Source organism: Pelodiscus sinensis, chromosome 1 (genome assembly GCF_052426305.1).
Source record: "Pelodiscus sinensis isolate ZL-2025 chromosome 1, ASM5242630v1, whole genome shotgun sequence".
Taxonomy (NCBI): Eukaryota; Metazoa; Chordata; order Testudines; family Trionychidae; genus Pelodiscus; species Pelodiscus sinensis.
In genome coordinates this window covers 91,381,508-91,397,974 of record NC_143052.1, presented here as the reverse complement: position 1 = coordinate 91,397,974, position 16,467 = coordinate 91,381,508, and the positions used below count along the sequence as shown (strand labels likewise).

Sequence of the window (16,467 nt, the reverse complement as noted above, 5' to 3'; positions counted from 1 at the left end):
GTATAGGAGATAATAGATGGTCTGTGTAAATTATAGATTCTTGAGAAATAGGAGGGGAAACTGCAGTCAGGCAATGTTGCTGATGTAGTGCTGCTTACTAACTCTTTTTCACATGCAAGTAAATTGGTCAAAGCCTAGTATAGCCTTTGTGTTGATCTTGTGACTTGGTTCCCTAGAAGTGATCATTCTTGGAATTCTAGAACTTAAGTATTTTGTGTTTGTATTCAGGGAGAATTCTGAGATCCACCAAAAATATCAGTGCACTTCTGAGAGAGCTGTCAGGGCCATATCCAGGTGAAAGGGTCTTGAGATGGCATTATGCCAGCAGTTTATGGAAAGATTAGCACAAAATAGATGTGAACATCTTAGACTCAGTTGTCACTGTGTTTCTTGCAAACAGGACAAATTAGTAATCTTCCCCTTAGGAAGTAGAGGGTTATATTAAATAGTTTCTTTTTGGAAATGTTCATCTTGGTAGAAAGTTACTTTAAAGCTTATGAGAATAAACACACTGGAGAAATAAACTTTTAAGGTCTATATTCCCATATACCTGATTTCTCCCACAAAGTATGTAAAAGGCATGTACAAAAGGAACTAGAAGGCATGATTGTATTCACTAGTTAGCAATGAGACTAGATATGAAATTGACCTTTCTGTTTCCATTGAAATGTCACTCCTTCTAGTTACCATTATTCTCACTTACACATATTAAGAGCAAAGTGGGAGTAAACCCATTTTTTGGAAATCAAGGCACAACTTGGTGTAAACTCTTGTTGGAGGCAATCTAAAGCAATGATTCTCAAACTGAGTGGGAACCCCGAAGTGAGTCTTGACCTCATTTTAATGTGATCACCAGGGCTAGCGTAGATTTGCTGGGACCTGGGACTGAAGTCAGCTGAAGCCTCACAACCCAAGGCCAAAGCCTGAGGGTTTCGGCTCTGTGTATTGGGACACAGGTTACGGTCATCCCCCTCTTCCCCTCTCCCCCCATATGGGTCTGAATCGTTTGAGCTTCAGGATTGCTAACCCCTTTACCTCCGTCCTACCTCCATGCCTGCTTAAGGCACTGGGGCTTGGGTGGGCTCAGGCTTCATTCTGCTTAATGGAGTTAATAGGATATGAATTACTTGATTATCTGTTCTGTTCATTCCCTGGGGGCACCTAGAATTGACCACTGTCAAAAGACATGATACTATGTTAGAGAGACCTTAGTCTGACCCAGTAGGACTATTATCTTCTTCAGTAGTAATTTTTGTCAGAAAGGGGTTACAGTGCAATGAGGTTTGAGAACCCCTGATCTAGAGAGATGAGTTAAGTTGGAATAAGTGGTTATGGGGCTGTAGTCTGTGCTGTTTCTAGTACTTCTCTAGTGTGAAGATACTAAAAATGAGAGAAACCTATAAAGTCACTTGGTCTATCTAATCCTTCCCAGATCTTCTCTTCATTGACTTCTATAGCTTTAAATCAAGGTTGTCTGCTACCATCCCATCGAAATGATTCCATAGTCTAATAGAGCTCACCATTAGAGAACCTTTTACTGATTGACAGTCTTTGATTAATTTTATCCTTCTTCTCTGTTTAACCCCTCAGTCCAACCTAAGGAAATATCTCTTACAGGTGTTTACATTCTTCATATACTTTTTAGATGGTTATATTGCCATTTTGGCATCTTTGAAGTAATCTGATCAGATTAATTCAGACTTCCAGGACAGTTAAGAATATTTGCATAGCTTCATAGTCAATTATTGTGAAAGCTTTTATTATAGTTTCCAATGATGGGAGGTGCTATTTTAGTCAAGTGCTTTACATTTTGATATACTGATTTACTGTCATCGTAAATAATTATCAGAGGCACCTAAACGCCTCCTTATTATTCTACAAATTAAAACATTATTAATTATTCTGGCAGGTGAGTAAGGGAGACAGCAAAAATGCCAAAAAGAAGAATAATAAGAAGACAAGTAAAAACAAGAGCAGCTTGAGTCGTGGCAATAAGAAGAAGCCTGGCATGCCCAATGTTTCCAACGATCTTTCCCAGAAGCTGTATGCCACTATGGAGAAGCATAAAGAGGTAAAATCTGATGCATTGAGAAATACCTACTTGGTTTGAGTAGCCAAGTGCACAACACTTTAATATAGAATTTAACAAGAAAGTATGTATTTGTAGATGGAATCCCCATTTAGACTTTCTCATCAGGGCTGTGGAAATAAATACTGTTCAGGGCTGCGCCATGTAGAGAACTTCCATAAGTAAAAGTCTTTGCTGTGCCAGATTGGACACATGGTCCATTTAGTCCAGTGGTCAGTATTGGCATCAGAGGAAAAGTAGGGGGAGGAGACATGGTGCACTTGGAGAATTGTACAGTGTTTTGTTAATCTGCAAAAGTGGAAAATTCTTCATGACCTATCTAGGTAGGTTGATACGAAGCCATCCCACCCATCACAGCATGCTAGAGTCAGTGGTCCTAGAATGGCATGTGCTGTGTAGTTAAGGTTGGTGCCCTCTTGGTGAGTGGCTGATTTTAACTTATACTTTACTTTTCAGGTCTTCTTTGTGATCCGTCTCATTGCTGGCCCTGCAGCGAACTCCCTGCCTCCCATTGTTGAGCCTGACCCACTCATTCCATGTGACTTGATGGATGGGCGTGATGCCTTCCTCACCCTTGCTAGAGACAAGCACCTAGAGTTCTCTTCACTACGAAGAGCTCAGTGGTCAACTATGTGCATGCTGGTGGAGCTGCATACCCAGAGCCAGGACCGCTTTGTTTACACCTGCAATGAGTGCAAGCATCATGTAGAAACCCGATGGCATTGCACTGTCTGTGAGGTATTCCTGATAAGATTTTTTTCCCCCCGCTAACTCTGGGCACTGAGGTTAAGGAAACTACCTGAAGTCACTTCTAAGCCTATATTCAAAGCAATGTTTGTCCAGCTTAAACTGGTAATTTGGAGTGATGGGAACCTCCCTTGCCTCCCAAACAGGCACTGATAGATATCTGCTGCTCAGTGCTATTGCATTTTGACAGGGCCTTAACCCTGAGAGGTTGGTATTTCCCAGTGTGAAACTGTAGAAAACAACTTCAGCAGAATTACACTAATGTAGGTGACTGAAGATGATTCTGCTTATGGGGTTGAACGGGGAATATGGTCTGTACTTTGAGTCTGAAAGGATGACAGTTTGCTCCTTGTGTAGTTTTTTTAAGTGGGGAGGGGGAGGAGGGTTCTCTCTCTGAAATGTCTCCTGAGGTTTTTAAAGAACATGAGGCAAGTGGGATTGTTGTATGTCTGTAATGGGAGTATTCTCCAATGATTACTGTTATGGAGAACTGCCAGGCTTTATTTTAGTTGCTATATACTTGGAAAATGGCTTAAATGCAAACACACCTCCTGTTTTTTAATCTTTTCATTTACTGAAGTAACATGTGAATGATCCTCCCACTCTACCACTGCTGTTCTGTTTCCAATTCATCTGATGAGGTGGATTTTACACAGGAAAGCTTATGATTCTGTATATTTTGGTTGATCTCTAAGGTGCCACAGGACTACTAGTTGTTTTTAAAGTTACAGACTAACTGGGCTATCCCTCTGAGATTTGCAAAACAAAGGGATTACTTAATACAATGACTTGAAATGGACTTGAGAAATGTCCTTAGTCCTCAGACAAGTAGATATTATGTGTGCTGCCCTGAGTGAAAAGTAACTTGTGTGTGCTGCCAAGGCCACAACCACCTTAACCATGCCTATTTAATTCTTCATGGATCCATCAGTAAATTAACTGTGCCCTAGGGATGTAAGTGATAAGCAAAACCTTATTAGATAGTCAACTAGTCCCTTGGCTAGTCACTTCTGAGGCAACAAGGGTCGGGGAGCAGAAGCTGGTGCTGTGAGGAGCCAGTTTAACAGCCGTTTTCCCCAAGCACTGTTTCTGCAGGGGACAGGTGCAATCTGGGAATCAGTTGGCCTGGCTCATGCCAGATCCCCCAGCTGCGCTTCATCCTTTTAAATGTATTTAAGAGCTGGCAGGTCACCACTGTGCTCCAGCCTGTTTACATTTAAGGCTGGTGCGCAGTTGGGGAACTGAGCATGCTCTTAATGTTTAAAAGGCAGAACCACAGTGGGATTAGCTCCTGGGCTGGGAGCTAACCCTGCTGCGGCTCCCCCACAAATCCACTAGGCAATGGAAAATCCATCAACTAGTTGATTAGATTAAATTTAACATCCCTACTGTGCCCTAAATTTATTTCTGAAAATCTGTAACTAAAATTTGATGTTCTGCCTCCCACATACACCTAAGTAAACAAATTCTGGGTTCTCCTCTATTTAGTGAATCCTGGGAGCTTTCTTCACTGATTCTGGGAATGCCAGGTTCTTTACCATTTGTCAGGATTTCTGCCCTCAATATATCAGTCTCGTTTACCTCCCATCTGTTCTCCATGTGGCCCTTCTACTTAAAGAAGTGGCACTCTTATTCCGTACTCCTCTTTTGAAGCTCCTTCGGGGTTCAATTTAGTGGGTCTAGTAAAGACCCACTAAATTGAACATTGAGGGTGCCCTGGTCGGTGTGGGTACTCCCTCGCTATTGTGAGGAGTAAGGAAAGTAGATGAGATCATTTCTCCCATCAGCCTCCTGCTGTAAGGTACAATTTGCATTGATTTTCTCCACCGGAGTAGACCTGGCCCAAGCAGATCAGTTGCTACTCTGTCCTGAAATCCATGCATCCAGTCTCACTTAGGTAAAAATTTTGCTGGCTCAGAGCAAAACAGATATTCCAAGTCCTTAATATTGGTCTGCATAAATGTCAGATATTGTTTTGCCCACGCACTGTTCACTGTTAGTTTGGACTTCTATAAGTACTTGGGCACAGAGGTCATTATAAATGACCTAGAAGGACAATATAAAATCATTAGTGATACTTTTCAGATAATCCAAAGACTGGGAGAGTGGTAAATAATGGCCAGCATAGGTCACTGGTCATAGGGGATTGTATCTTGGGAATCAATCACTCTGAAAAATAGTTGAACATGGTGAATAATCACCTGAACATCAGCTCCTAGTGCAACAAGTTGTCAAGAGTTAGTTTCAGAGGGGTAGCAATGTTAGGAGTCCTGTAGCATCTTAAAGACTAACATCTTCATTTGGGCATAAGCTTTCATGGGCTAGAGCTCACTTTGATAGTTGCATGATCCAAGGATGAATAAATAGAAGTATCAAATAGGAGCACTGTTTTATTCACTTGGTACTGGTGGAGCTGCTGGAATACTGTATTCAGTTCTACTATCCACTGTTCAAGAAGGCTAGTGATAAATTGGAGAGAGTTCAAAGAGAAACCGCAAAATGAGTAAAAGATAAGAAAACATGCTAATAAGCAGCTCTGCCTGTTTAGCTTAGGAAAGAGATGTTTATAAGTAGAGCAACGTAGAAAACAAACATGATGAGTGTCCTTCAGTCTAGCATGCAAAAGTTTAATGAGATCTAGTGCCTGGAAGTTGAAACTAGACAAAGCTATATTAGAAATAAGATGCAAATTTAAGTGATAATTAACAATTGGAACAATTTAGCATGAGTTGTGTTGGATCCTCTTGTGTTACACAAGAGAGTCAGATTAGATTATCAGTGATTATCCCCTCTGGCTTTATAATCAACAAAAAGGCAAATTTACCACCGCAGTCCATCTGGGACAGTTGGGATCCCTTGCTAGTTATATGACCTTATTCGTATGCCAGTTAAAGTAGACAGCTGTTTAATTTTCAAAATGTTTGTCACTTTTCAGGATTATGACCTGTGCATCACCTGTTACAACACTAAAAACCATGATCACAAGATGGAGAAACTGGGCCTTGGGCTAGATGATGAGAGCAACAACCAGCAGACAGCAACCACCCAGAGCCCTGGTGACTCCCGCCGCCTGAGCATCCAGCGCTGTATCCAGTCCCTTGTCCATGCCTGCCAGTGTCGTAATGCCAACTGTTCACTGCCATCCTGTCAGAAGATGAAGCGGGTTGTCCAGCACACCAAAGGCTGCAAGCGCAAGACCAATGGAGGGTGCCCTATTTGCAAACAACTCATTGCTCTTTGCTGCTACCATGCAAAGCACTGCCAGGAGAACAAGTGCCCAGTGCCCTTTTGTCTCAACATTAAACACAAGCTTCGCCAACAGCAACTTCAGCACCGTCTGCAGCAGGCCCAGATGCTCCGAAGGAGGATGGCGAGCATGCAGAGGACGGGCGTGGTAGGTCAGCAGCAAGGATTGCCTTCACCGACACCAGCCACACCAACAACTCCAACGGGCCAGCAGCCGCCAACACCACAGACCCCACAACCTCAGCCACCCCCACAGCCTGCCTCGCAACCCCAACCTGCACCTCCCAATACCATGCCGCCCTACACCATGCCGAGAACTCAACCCCCTGGTGCTGTGTCCCAGGGCAAAGCAGGTGGCCAAGTAACACCTCCAACTCCACCTCAGACTGCTCAGCCACCAGTCCAGGGTCCTCCTCCAGCTGCAGTAGAAATGGCCATGCAGATCCAGCGGGCAGCAGAGACTCAGCGTCAGATGGCACAAGTTCAGATTTTCCAAAGGCCAATTCAGCATCAGATGCCCCAGCTGAATCCGATGCCACCAATGGGGATGAACCCTCCTCAAATGGCCAGAGGGCCTGGTGGTCACATAGATCAAGGGATGGGGCCAGCAGGAATCCAGCAGCAGCCACCATGGGCCCAGAGTGGGTTACCTCAACCACAGCAGCTCCAGCCAGGAATGCAGAGATCATCCATGATGTCAGTAGCCCAGCCAGGGCAGCCTATGAACATGGCACCTCAGCCAGGAATGGGCCAGGTTCCTGGGGCAGCTCAGCCAAAACAAGGATCTCTGCCCCAGGCAGCCTTACAAAACTTACTGCGGACTCTCAGGTCTCCCAGCTCTCCCATGCAGCAGCAGCAGGTGCTTAACATCCTCCACTCCAACCCTCAACTACTGGCTGCTTTCATCAAGCAGAGGGCCGCTAAGTATGCAGTATCTCAGAATCCACAAGGTATGCCAGGGCAGCCGGGAATGCCACAGGGGCAGCCAGGACTTCAGGCACAGCCAGCCATGCAAGGGCAGCAAGGAGGGGTGCATCCAAACCCAGCCATTCAAAATATGAGCCCCATGCAAGCCGGGGTCCAAAGGCCCAGCATTCCCCAGCAGGCACAGCAGCAACAGCCTCAGCAGGCCATGGGTGGGATGAATCCTCAGGCACAGCCAATGAACATGAATCACTCTGGGATGTCGCCGCAGTTCCGGGATCTTTTAATGAGACGGCAGCAGATGATTGAGCAGCAGCAGCGCCATCAGCAGCAGCAACAGCAGCAGCAAGGAGCAGGACCAGGGTTGGGGCCTGGGATGGCCAACCATAATCAGTTTCAGCAGCCCCAGGGTGTCGGTTACCCCCAGCAGCAGCAGCAGCAGCAACAGCAGCAACAGCAAAGGATGCAGCATCATATGCAACAGATGCAGCAAGGAACTATGGGACAAATGAGCCAGCTTCCACAGGCAATGAGTGCAGAGACAGGAGCCAGTTTGCAGCAGGCTTTCCAGCAGAGGCTACTTCAGCAGCAAATGGGATCCCCAGCTCAGCCCAATCCTATGAGCCCCCAACAGCACATGCTCCCCAGTCAAGCTCAGTCCCCACATTTACAGGGCCAGCAGATCCCTTCATCACTCACCAATCAAGTGCGTTCTCCACAGCCTGTACCCTCACCACGACCCCAGTCCCAGCCCCCCCATTCCAGCCCTTCCCCTCGGATGCAACCTCAACCTTCTCCACACCATGTCTCTCCTCAGACCAGCTCCCCACATCCAGGACTGGTAGCTGCCCAGGCAAACCCCATGGATCAGGGGCATTTTGCCAGCCCGGACCAGAGTGCAATGCTTTCTCAGCTTGCTGGCAACCCAGGCATGGCAGGCCTCCATGGTACAAGCGCCACGGAACTGGGGCTCAGCTCCGATAACTCAGACTTGAATTCAAATCTTTCACAGAGTACACTAGACATACACTAGACACATTGTAGCATTTTGGGAGCAAAAAAAAAAAACTTATTTTCTCAAGACTTTTTGTACTGAAGACAAATTTTTTTGAATCTTTCTTAGCTAAAACAACATTTTTCCCTGGAACACATCCGAACTCTACAACAGTAGTTTGTGGTTTTAAAAACAAGAAACCAACACAATGAACCTGAGGGACAATAGAATACAAAGAATATATTTTTGTTATGGCTGGAATCATAACCAGTCTTTTCTTGTTTTTCCTCGCATGTGTGCGTTGGGAGGTGGAGGGAGAAGGGGTGATCTTTTGGTTGCTGACCAAATAGCCCCTTTCTCATGACTCCAATAGGTTTTATTTTTTTTTAAATTAATGAAAATATGTAATATTGATAGTTATTATTTACTGAGGCAAATGGTTAACATTTTCCCTATTCTGGTTTTTCCTCACATCACTGCAAAAAACCCACAAGAGAACATTTCTTAAAACCGGAGGACAAAAGGGGTTAATGTTGCTTTAAAAATACATTACATATATATATATAAATATATATTAAAAATAAATACCAGTTTTTTCCTCTTTGGTTGGAGAGATGTCAATTCTTTGAAAAAATGTAAAAATATTAAATAACCCAATCCCTTCCTGAAGTCTACTTTTGTCCTCCAAGAATTTTCTATACAAGAGTCTGAGCTTAAAAAATCTTCAAGTATTAAAATAATTTGTACATGTAGAGAAGACAACATTTTTGCAAATACACAGGGGCAGCTGCCAAATGGATGTAGTATATATATTGTGGTTTCTGTTTTCTTGAAAGAATTTTTGTTATTTTTACATCTAACAAAGGAAAAAATAAAAAAGAGGGTAAGAAACAATTCCAAGAGGATGATTTTAACCTGAGAAGTCCCTGGGGTTTCTTCTTTACACTTGCTTTCTCTCTCTCTCTCTCTCTTTCTCTCTCCCCCCTTCCCTATCCTCTTCCATTTTCTGTAAAACTTGAAAATAGAAAGCAAAAAACCCTCAAATGTTGTAAATCATGCAATTAAAGTTGATTACTTATAAATATGAACTTTCGATCACTGTATAGACTGTTAAAATTGATTTCTTATTACCTATTGTTAAATAAACTGTGTGAGACAGACACAGCCTGCTTTTTACTGCTTCCCTTCTCCCACCTGTGGTGCTTGTTTTTAAAATAGTAAGAACAGCCAGAGTAAATGCTGCTTAAACTTTGGTGGTCAAATTGGAGAATTATTTAATGTACATTTGTTTTGCCAGTGCTTTTTTTTTAAAAAGCAAACTTAAAATATGGGCAGGTTATAATTAGTATTAGAAATGCACATTTAAATAAGACAGTAATTGCATTTGTTCACTTATAATTTATCCAAAAAAAAGGTATGGTCCCCAGCCTTACGCAACTACCATGCCAGCCCATGTGTGTTTGACTAGGTTAGCATCTTGATTTCCAAGGGCTACTCCTTAATATGAAACTGAAACTTCTGCTTGAGTGATATAAAATTGAAAGGCCACATCCCTGTTGGAATACCTTGTAGAGCTTTTTGTGCCAACATAGTGACCTTCTACACTTGGAGCTGTGTGACATTCTCAGCTTGTGTAGATGTAGCTGTGCTGCTCTACATCTCAATCTAGTGCACTCAAAAGAGCAGTATACCAAGGTAGCACAGATGCAGCTTAGACTGGCTGCCTAGGTGACATAGGGGATCTTCAGGAGGAGTTTTCAGGACAGTTAGTCAGAACTGCTTCCTGTTCTGTCCCGGCAATGCTATTTTAATCATGCTAGCTTGAGTACAGATATGTGAATTGAGCATCACAGACCCAGCTTCAAGTGTAGATGTAGCCTCTGGGTCAAACTGGAGGAATAAGTGCTGTGGGTACTGAGTTTAGAGAAAACTGAAGACTAACATGGTTTGCAACAAGCTGTGGGGAAGGCAGGGCAATAGGACAGCTACTCGGAAGTATTTTAAAGGTCTAAACACCATGAGGGAAGAGAAATAATGTAGAAAGAAAGGAGTATAACTTGTACTGAAAGAGAAAAAATAGAGATTAGTGTCAGTGGGGAGCCCTCATTAGGATCCATGGAAAGCACTCTAGTAGGAAGCTTGGCATTCTTTCAAGTATTGTTAGTAGAGCTCACCACCCCTGAACTGTATCCACACACCCCATAACAAGTCCAGAATTTGCCTGCCTGCTAATGCTCATTTTCTGTGGTGCCATGGAAAGGTGCAGAGCAGTTTTGAAGCAACTATAGCCACATACAGAATACACATAACACAGCAGCAATTTGAAACTCTTCCTCATCCTTCATCCTCAAACCACAAGGTCCAGTTTGCTTCCCCCTCTAGCTAAGCTTTGTTCCACTGTAAATTTATATTTTTGCTAGGGATATTGATTCCAGGAACTATTTTGCATGATCCCAACCTTCTTCCAAGGATGAGGCCTCTGGCAAAATGTTAAGGAATGCTGTTTTTCTAACTTTTAACTTTCCAGTCAGTCCCATGGACCCACTGCTGTTAGAGGCTTGAGTGAAGGCTGTTTTCTTAGCTAGTGTTAACTCTACCCTAAACTTGCACCCTATTTAGGCAATGATCAGCTGTCTCTAATGAGCCATGCTGAAGGAGGTGGCCCCAAGAGCTTAATGGATTTAGAGTTGTTGACCATCTTTGGCTCTCCTTCAAAAATCCCAACCTCATGTTGTTGTCATGGATCTACAAGGTCTGGTGTCTGCCCCAGCAAGTCACTAGCCCTTGGGGCCAAAAGTGTATCTTCCAAGGATCCACACAGTTCCAGAGGGAAAGACCCTTAGCCTCCATGACTCCAAACCTGGGTTTTGGGGCTAGTAATCTTTTTCTCCATGGTTTCCTTCAATACGTCCTGCTGAGCTAAGCTCCTGTGGGAGACCTGTTCTTTATCCCAGAGGATGCAGTGCTTTGAAAAATATTTGGAGCAACACCAAACATTCTTTTCAAGCAAAGGTTACAACTTTTAGATCCATGGCATGCAGCATCTGAGAGCCCATAGGTCAGTATCAAGAAGCAAAGAGTGTCAGAGTTCCGTGAGTGATGCTGTAGGCACCACCTCTGCTTCCTTTCTCTCCCATGCATAAGAAAATTCTGTAAGAGCAGCACACACAGAAATAGACCTGTATCCCCATCTGTCCTGGGTTCTATGCAGTGGGACAATAGGCCACTCACTATAATCCCTTCAAAGTTAATTTCTGAGTGATTGCAGCAGATCGTTCTGCAGGGGCAGCAGTTTGTCCATGCTCACCTCACAGCATTTTGAAAGAAGCCGTTTAACATTCCACCTCTGTGTTCCCAATACCCTAGAGAGGCTTCTTCATCCTAAACAAACTGCTGCTCTGTTTGAATCTCAAGGAAAATGTTCTGTCCCTGCCTCAAAGCCTGCATGCATTCCATGTGGTGACAGCACTGGTCAGGAGAGTGTCCGTGCTTCCAGGTGTAGTGACTGGCTCTGCTCATTGAGTGTTTCCCAGAGCTGATAATGGTGCTGCAGCCACCTGCTGAAAGTGTCCTCAAAGCTTCAGTCTGAGAGGTTATCTTGGCTAAGATACTGGGGGGGGGGGTGTCCTTTTAGCTGTTAACTTTTTGAGACAAAATCCATTTACTCTTAGTTAATTTGTGAATTAGTCATGTGCAGAGATCCCAGGAGAGGGGATCTGTATGGGTGGTCTACAGGAGCCTCTCTATTACTTCTCCAACAAACTCCCTGCTATTCATCAGTTGCTGGGAAGAACAAGGGGAGGGTTCTGATGGCATTAGACCTTTGCTGATTGATTGCAGGGGAAGGATGGGGAAGGATTTTCATAGTCCTGGGATTGCTGTAGTTTCATTTAAAAGTGAGATGAGTTTGGTGTTACCTGTCTTCATAAAACATGCCACACTGGTTGTCCCCCAAAAAAGAATCAGCAACTCCAGGAACACATCCAGACAAACTCTCAATATGCTTAAATGACCAGAGCTTCAGCTGTGCTGTTCATTAACTTCCTATACAGCTGGAGCCCTTGTCCATTGTCCTCCCTGCTTTCTATTTGTTCCAGAGGAGGAGTTACACATCATTAGTTTAGAACTAAAGCTGTTTGTCAATAAGCCATTTATATAATAAATTAATAGGAATCCAATGTCCTCTTCAGAACCGTTTTTTTACATTTGTAAAATGCCTCAGTGCAAATCTATAATCACTGGTGTTGACTGTGCCATAAACTAACCCTAGTCAGAGTAACCCTACAGTATACTCAGTAACACTAACATTGCTGAGTTCTCTACCACTTAGGAACCTCTGGTTTGTAATTGAGACTGCCAGGAGGACACATTTGCAATTGGCTGTGCTTTGCTACTCACTTTACTAGTCATCTGTTGGTACTAGCTGGAATAATAGCTGGCAGTTAAGTCAAGTGCCTATGAGGTACAGTGGGTCATCTTGCATGCTGACTACTCTCACTGAATTTGGTTTTGTTTGGAGTCAATATTGTAAGAATGTTAATCTTTTTCAAGAAGCAGATTTTAACTGACTTCAGAGTTATAAGGTGCTTCTACCACTGGCTTTCAATTCTGGCAATGCAAGTGATGTGTAGCATTGGCTGGTTCTTTGGGGGGGAGGGGCGGAGATATTTGGCATTGACAAAAACCAAAATAAGGGGGCTTTAACACATGTATCTCCCTTTACAGACGATACATGTTTGTTTCCCATATAATGTACAAGTGGGAAGGCCCTTGTAGAAAGGGCCAAGATGACATTTGCAAAAAATCTTGCATCTTCTGTCAACTTCATAAATACTGTTTCAAGGCCACAAGGAACCACATGATCATCTGCCTAACTTCCTGTATATCACAGCTTAGAGGATTTCACCCAGCACTTCTTGTAGCCCACCCAATAACTTCTCTCTGAGGTGGAGAATAGCAATAGAGCACACATACTAGTCTGGAGTTAAAGTGCTTTCATTGCACATTATACAACAAAGACCTCACTGGGGCTGCTAATCCCTAAAGAAGGGATTCATGGGATTTATTTAGTTTTTTACCTTTGCAATTTGGAAGAGCAGGTGCCATTTTTCTGGAAGGATATTGTGCCCAAATGAAGCTCTTATATTATGTTAGCAGCTAGAAGTTCCCAGCCTGGAGTGGAGGATTAGGACTGGATGTCGTATTTTTAATGTCTGTCCCAACAAGCTTCCAACCTTGGCATATGAGGAGACAACTGGTATATTCAACAGATTAATGAAGAGATTGATAAGGTGACAGTGAAGAGACCTCATTTACTATAATAAATGGCATGGAGTGCTGGAGGAGAGGGGTCTGGGCTCACTTTTTTTCAATTTATCATTAAAATGCCTAACAAATGCCAGCACACCTTGGATTAAGGGCTGGGAAATAGAGGTGGTGCTTCGGAAAAGCCAGAAGCTTATTTATCAAGTCTGTTTTTTTAAAGGCAATGTTAGAATAGCTGATGTTTGAGGCAGTAGTGGAGGAGGAGCAATTGCCAGCCAAACACCCCTTTTCTTTCTTTGGTAAATTTCCTTTTTAAGACACACACAGGGAGGTATTGCTATGACTCTCCACTTCAGCCCAATATGGTGAAGAAGATACAGGCACCAACCTTGGAGTGAGAGGTACAGCTGTAGTCAGGGTGAAGAGACCCATCAGTTGCCTAAGGTGCTTGGCTGGGTGTGTGTGGGGGACTGTTCAGTGACTGAAAGGGAAAATAGAATGTTTGAAATAAAATGTTTCAGGTATTCTGCATGGGGAGTCATTTTTCACTAACTGCCTAGTGTGTTCTGGACCTTTGTAGAAGCACATGGAACCTTCCAGACAGTGGTTTCCTGGCACTGCCTAAATGGTCTCAGCCATGCCCTCATACATAGATAAGGGGCATGGTGTCACCTATCAGTGAACTGTGAAAGTGAAGTGAGAGCACAGCTGCACTATTGTGAGCCTTGTGTAACTGGGGGTATACTTGTTTTAAGACCTGAAGCATGTAAGCAATGACTGACAGACTAGCACATGCCACTTGTGCATCAAAGCCATGAAATGGGTTATAAATGCAATAAACACGCACAAAGGATTCACAGGGGTAACAAATGGAGGGGGGGCCACTGACAATGCTCCTCAACTGAGCACCATTTGGTCTAGAGTCAGTCCTGGTGACAGGAAAAGGGAACCAATTGACTATTGCATCAGCTAAGAGCAGCCCATCCAGTTGGTTCTGGCTGTCTTGCCTTCCTCGCGCTTGCCCTGGTAAGTGGGAACCAAGGGATGGAGGTGGCATTGGTGTCACTCATGCTTCTCCTTGTGAAAGGTGGAGTTGGCTGAGACAGTCAGAACCATGCCTCCCAGGGCTTACTACTGGCTTGAAACAAGAACTAGCTTGATTTTTGGTTCAACTTTACTCCTTCCCCTGGCTTGGCTTGAAGTTAGATGCCCAGGGTCTTAAGAAACCCACACAACCCACACTGAGGGATGAGGTCTAGCTAGCAGATCTATTAAATCTCCTTTCTCTGCTCCTTCCAGGAAGGAGCTCAGGTCAGGTGAAAGCCCTGTTCCCCCCGCTGCTGGGTTCTCCCTTTTTGCTAACCTGTTGGCTCAAATCCAGGCTGGCAAGAAAGGGACACTCAGCTGAAATTAACCAACCCCAGCCCACCTGAACTGCAGTGGCTAGAGCAGCCTTGGTAGTAAGCTGAAGGCTCACTCGTGATAGGGTGCTGCTGGGGTTGTTTCTGGCATATAACAAAGTTCAGACCAGCTCTGCTTCTCCAAAGTATGATGTTGTACCATGTAACTTCTGAGTGAGAGCCCAAACAGATTAGAGGTGGCAAGGCTGCACCCCCAATCAGTGCCAGAGCACAAGTGAGATATGAACCTTTTGAGCCTGGTTGAAGACCCAAAATTAGCCTGTTCTGCAGGGATGGGAGGTTTCTTTTCTGAGTAATTGGTTCTTTAGGCAGTAAGATAAGGGAGACACTGTGTCTCTCTGCCCCCCCCCCCCCCCACGGGGTGCTGGTTTGTGGGCTTAGCCCAAGGTGATCTTAAGGTAGTTGCAGCCTAAGAGGAGTGGTAGTGTATTGCAAGGAAAAAAAGGGGTAGGGGGAAGATTCCACAGTTGCAGCCCTAGAACTTCAGCAATAACAATGGGAAGTTGTTGAGCTAAGGTGCTGGGAACACGAGTTAACTGTACCAGCATCTCTGGCCATCTCCAGATTTCTTCTGGTTTCCACCACGTCTGTGTCTACACTGGTGGGTTCTTGCACCAGAAATATGCAAATGATCTGCCATTTTTGCAGAAGTGGCTCTTGTGCCAAAAGGAGCTGTCGACACTGCCCCTTGTGCAAGAAAAACCCTCTTGCGCAATGCCACTACGCTGATTATTTTCAGGAATAAGGCATTGCGCAAGAAGGGGCAGTGTAGACAGCTCCACTTCTAGCGCAAGAGCCTCTTTTACAAAAATGGTGTCTCATTTGATATGCAAATGAGGCTCAGCAATATTCCACGCTTAGCCTCATTTGCATATTTCTGGCACAAGAACCTGCCAGTGTAGACACAGCCCACAAGTAAAATATTGATGCCACTCCCCAGACTGAATCTGCAAGATTTAGATCCAGGTTTCCCTAGACATATTTCTGGTTATATAAACTAGAATTTGAACAGGTGGAGAGCTTTAAAAAAGCCTTCCAAGCTTTACAGACAGAGGCCATTAAAGATTTAATAAGTTATTAAAATAAGCTTCTAGGAAAGTGAAGTATATTACTTACTTTGCATTTAAAATTTTAATCCATAATGCCAACTGTACACTAAGAAATTGTAGTCACTTGTTAAACTTGTCCAGAGGAGGCAGGATAGTTCATACAGTTCTTCCTGGAGGTTGGGATCCGCTCGAAGTGCTAGACTTTGGAGAAGGCAGATGACCACAAAAAAAAGTCCTTGGAAGATAACTGCTCCTTTGCCTACAACTTCATTAGATAGGGCCAAGCCCTCCAATTCAGTACAGAAGGGCTGCATACTGCCCCATTCTTACTATAGCCAAAATGGTCAAATCCTCTGGAGTTCAGTGGGTAGGTTCCATGCAATACTGTGTTATGCTTGTATAAGGCATTATCAAGGAGCCTTAGGCCCCAGAGGCTGGAAGATCACTTGGAAGACTAGGGAGACAGTTAAGCATAGCCTTTGAGCTGCCTTTTGAGGTCACCAACAGATCCACCTGGTGAGTCATGTCAAGGACTGAGTGTCTGACATAGGTGCATTAGGCCACCTCTCCTAGAGGGGAGGCAGGTCAAGTCTCATCAATTGCTGAAAGGGTGTGTCAAAGTCAGACAGGACTCTCAGATTTGGCAGACTGCTCTGTTTATTCTGCAAAGCTTTGCTAGAATGCATGGAGGAAATGTGAGTACCCTACAAGGTTCAAACCCCTTGATTTTAT

The 16,467-nt window shown here is 44.0% G+C and overlaps 1 protein-coding gene across 10 annotated transcripts in view; it reads left to right on the top strand.

Annotated features, from left to right (window-relative positions):
• EP300 (EP300 lysine acetyltransferase) overlaps positions 1-9,162 on the top strand; it is a 140,262-nt gene extending 131,100 nt beyond the window's left edge. For all 10 annotated transcript variants that reach the window (XM_089781069.1, XM_089781063.1, XM_089781094.1 and 7 more), the window contains 3 exons: positions 1,910-2,071; positions 2,546-2,827; positions 5,772-9,162. In XM_089781069.1, the coding sequence (XP_089637195.1) occupies positions 1,910-2,071; positions 2,546-2,827; positions 5,772-8,039 (2,712 nt within the window). In that variant the 3' untranslated portion in view covers positions 8,040-9,162. The remainder of the gene's footprint in view (positions 1-1,909; positions 2,072-2,545; positions 2,828-5,771) is intronic.
• The last annotated feature ends 7,305 nt before the right edge of the window (positions 9,163-16,467 follow it).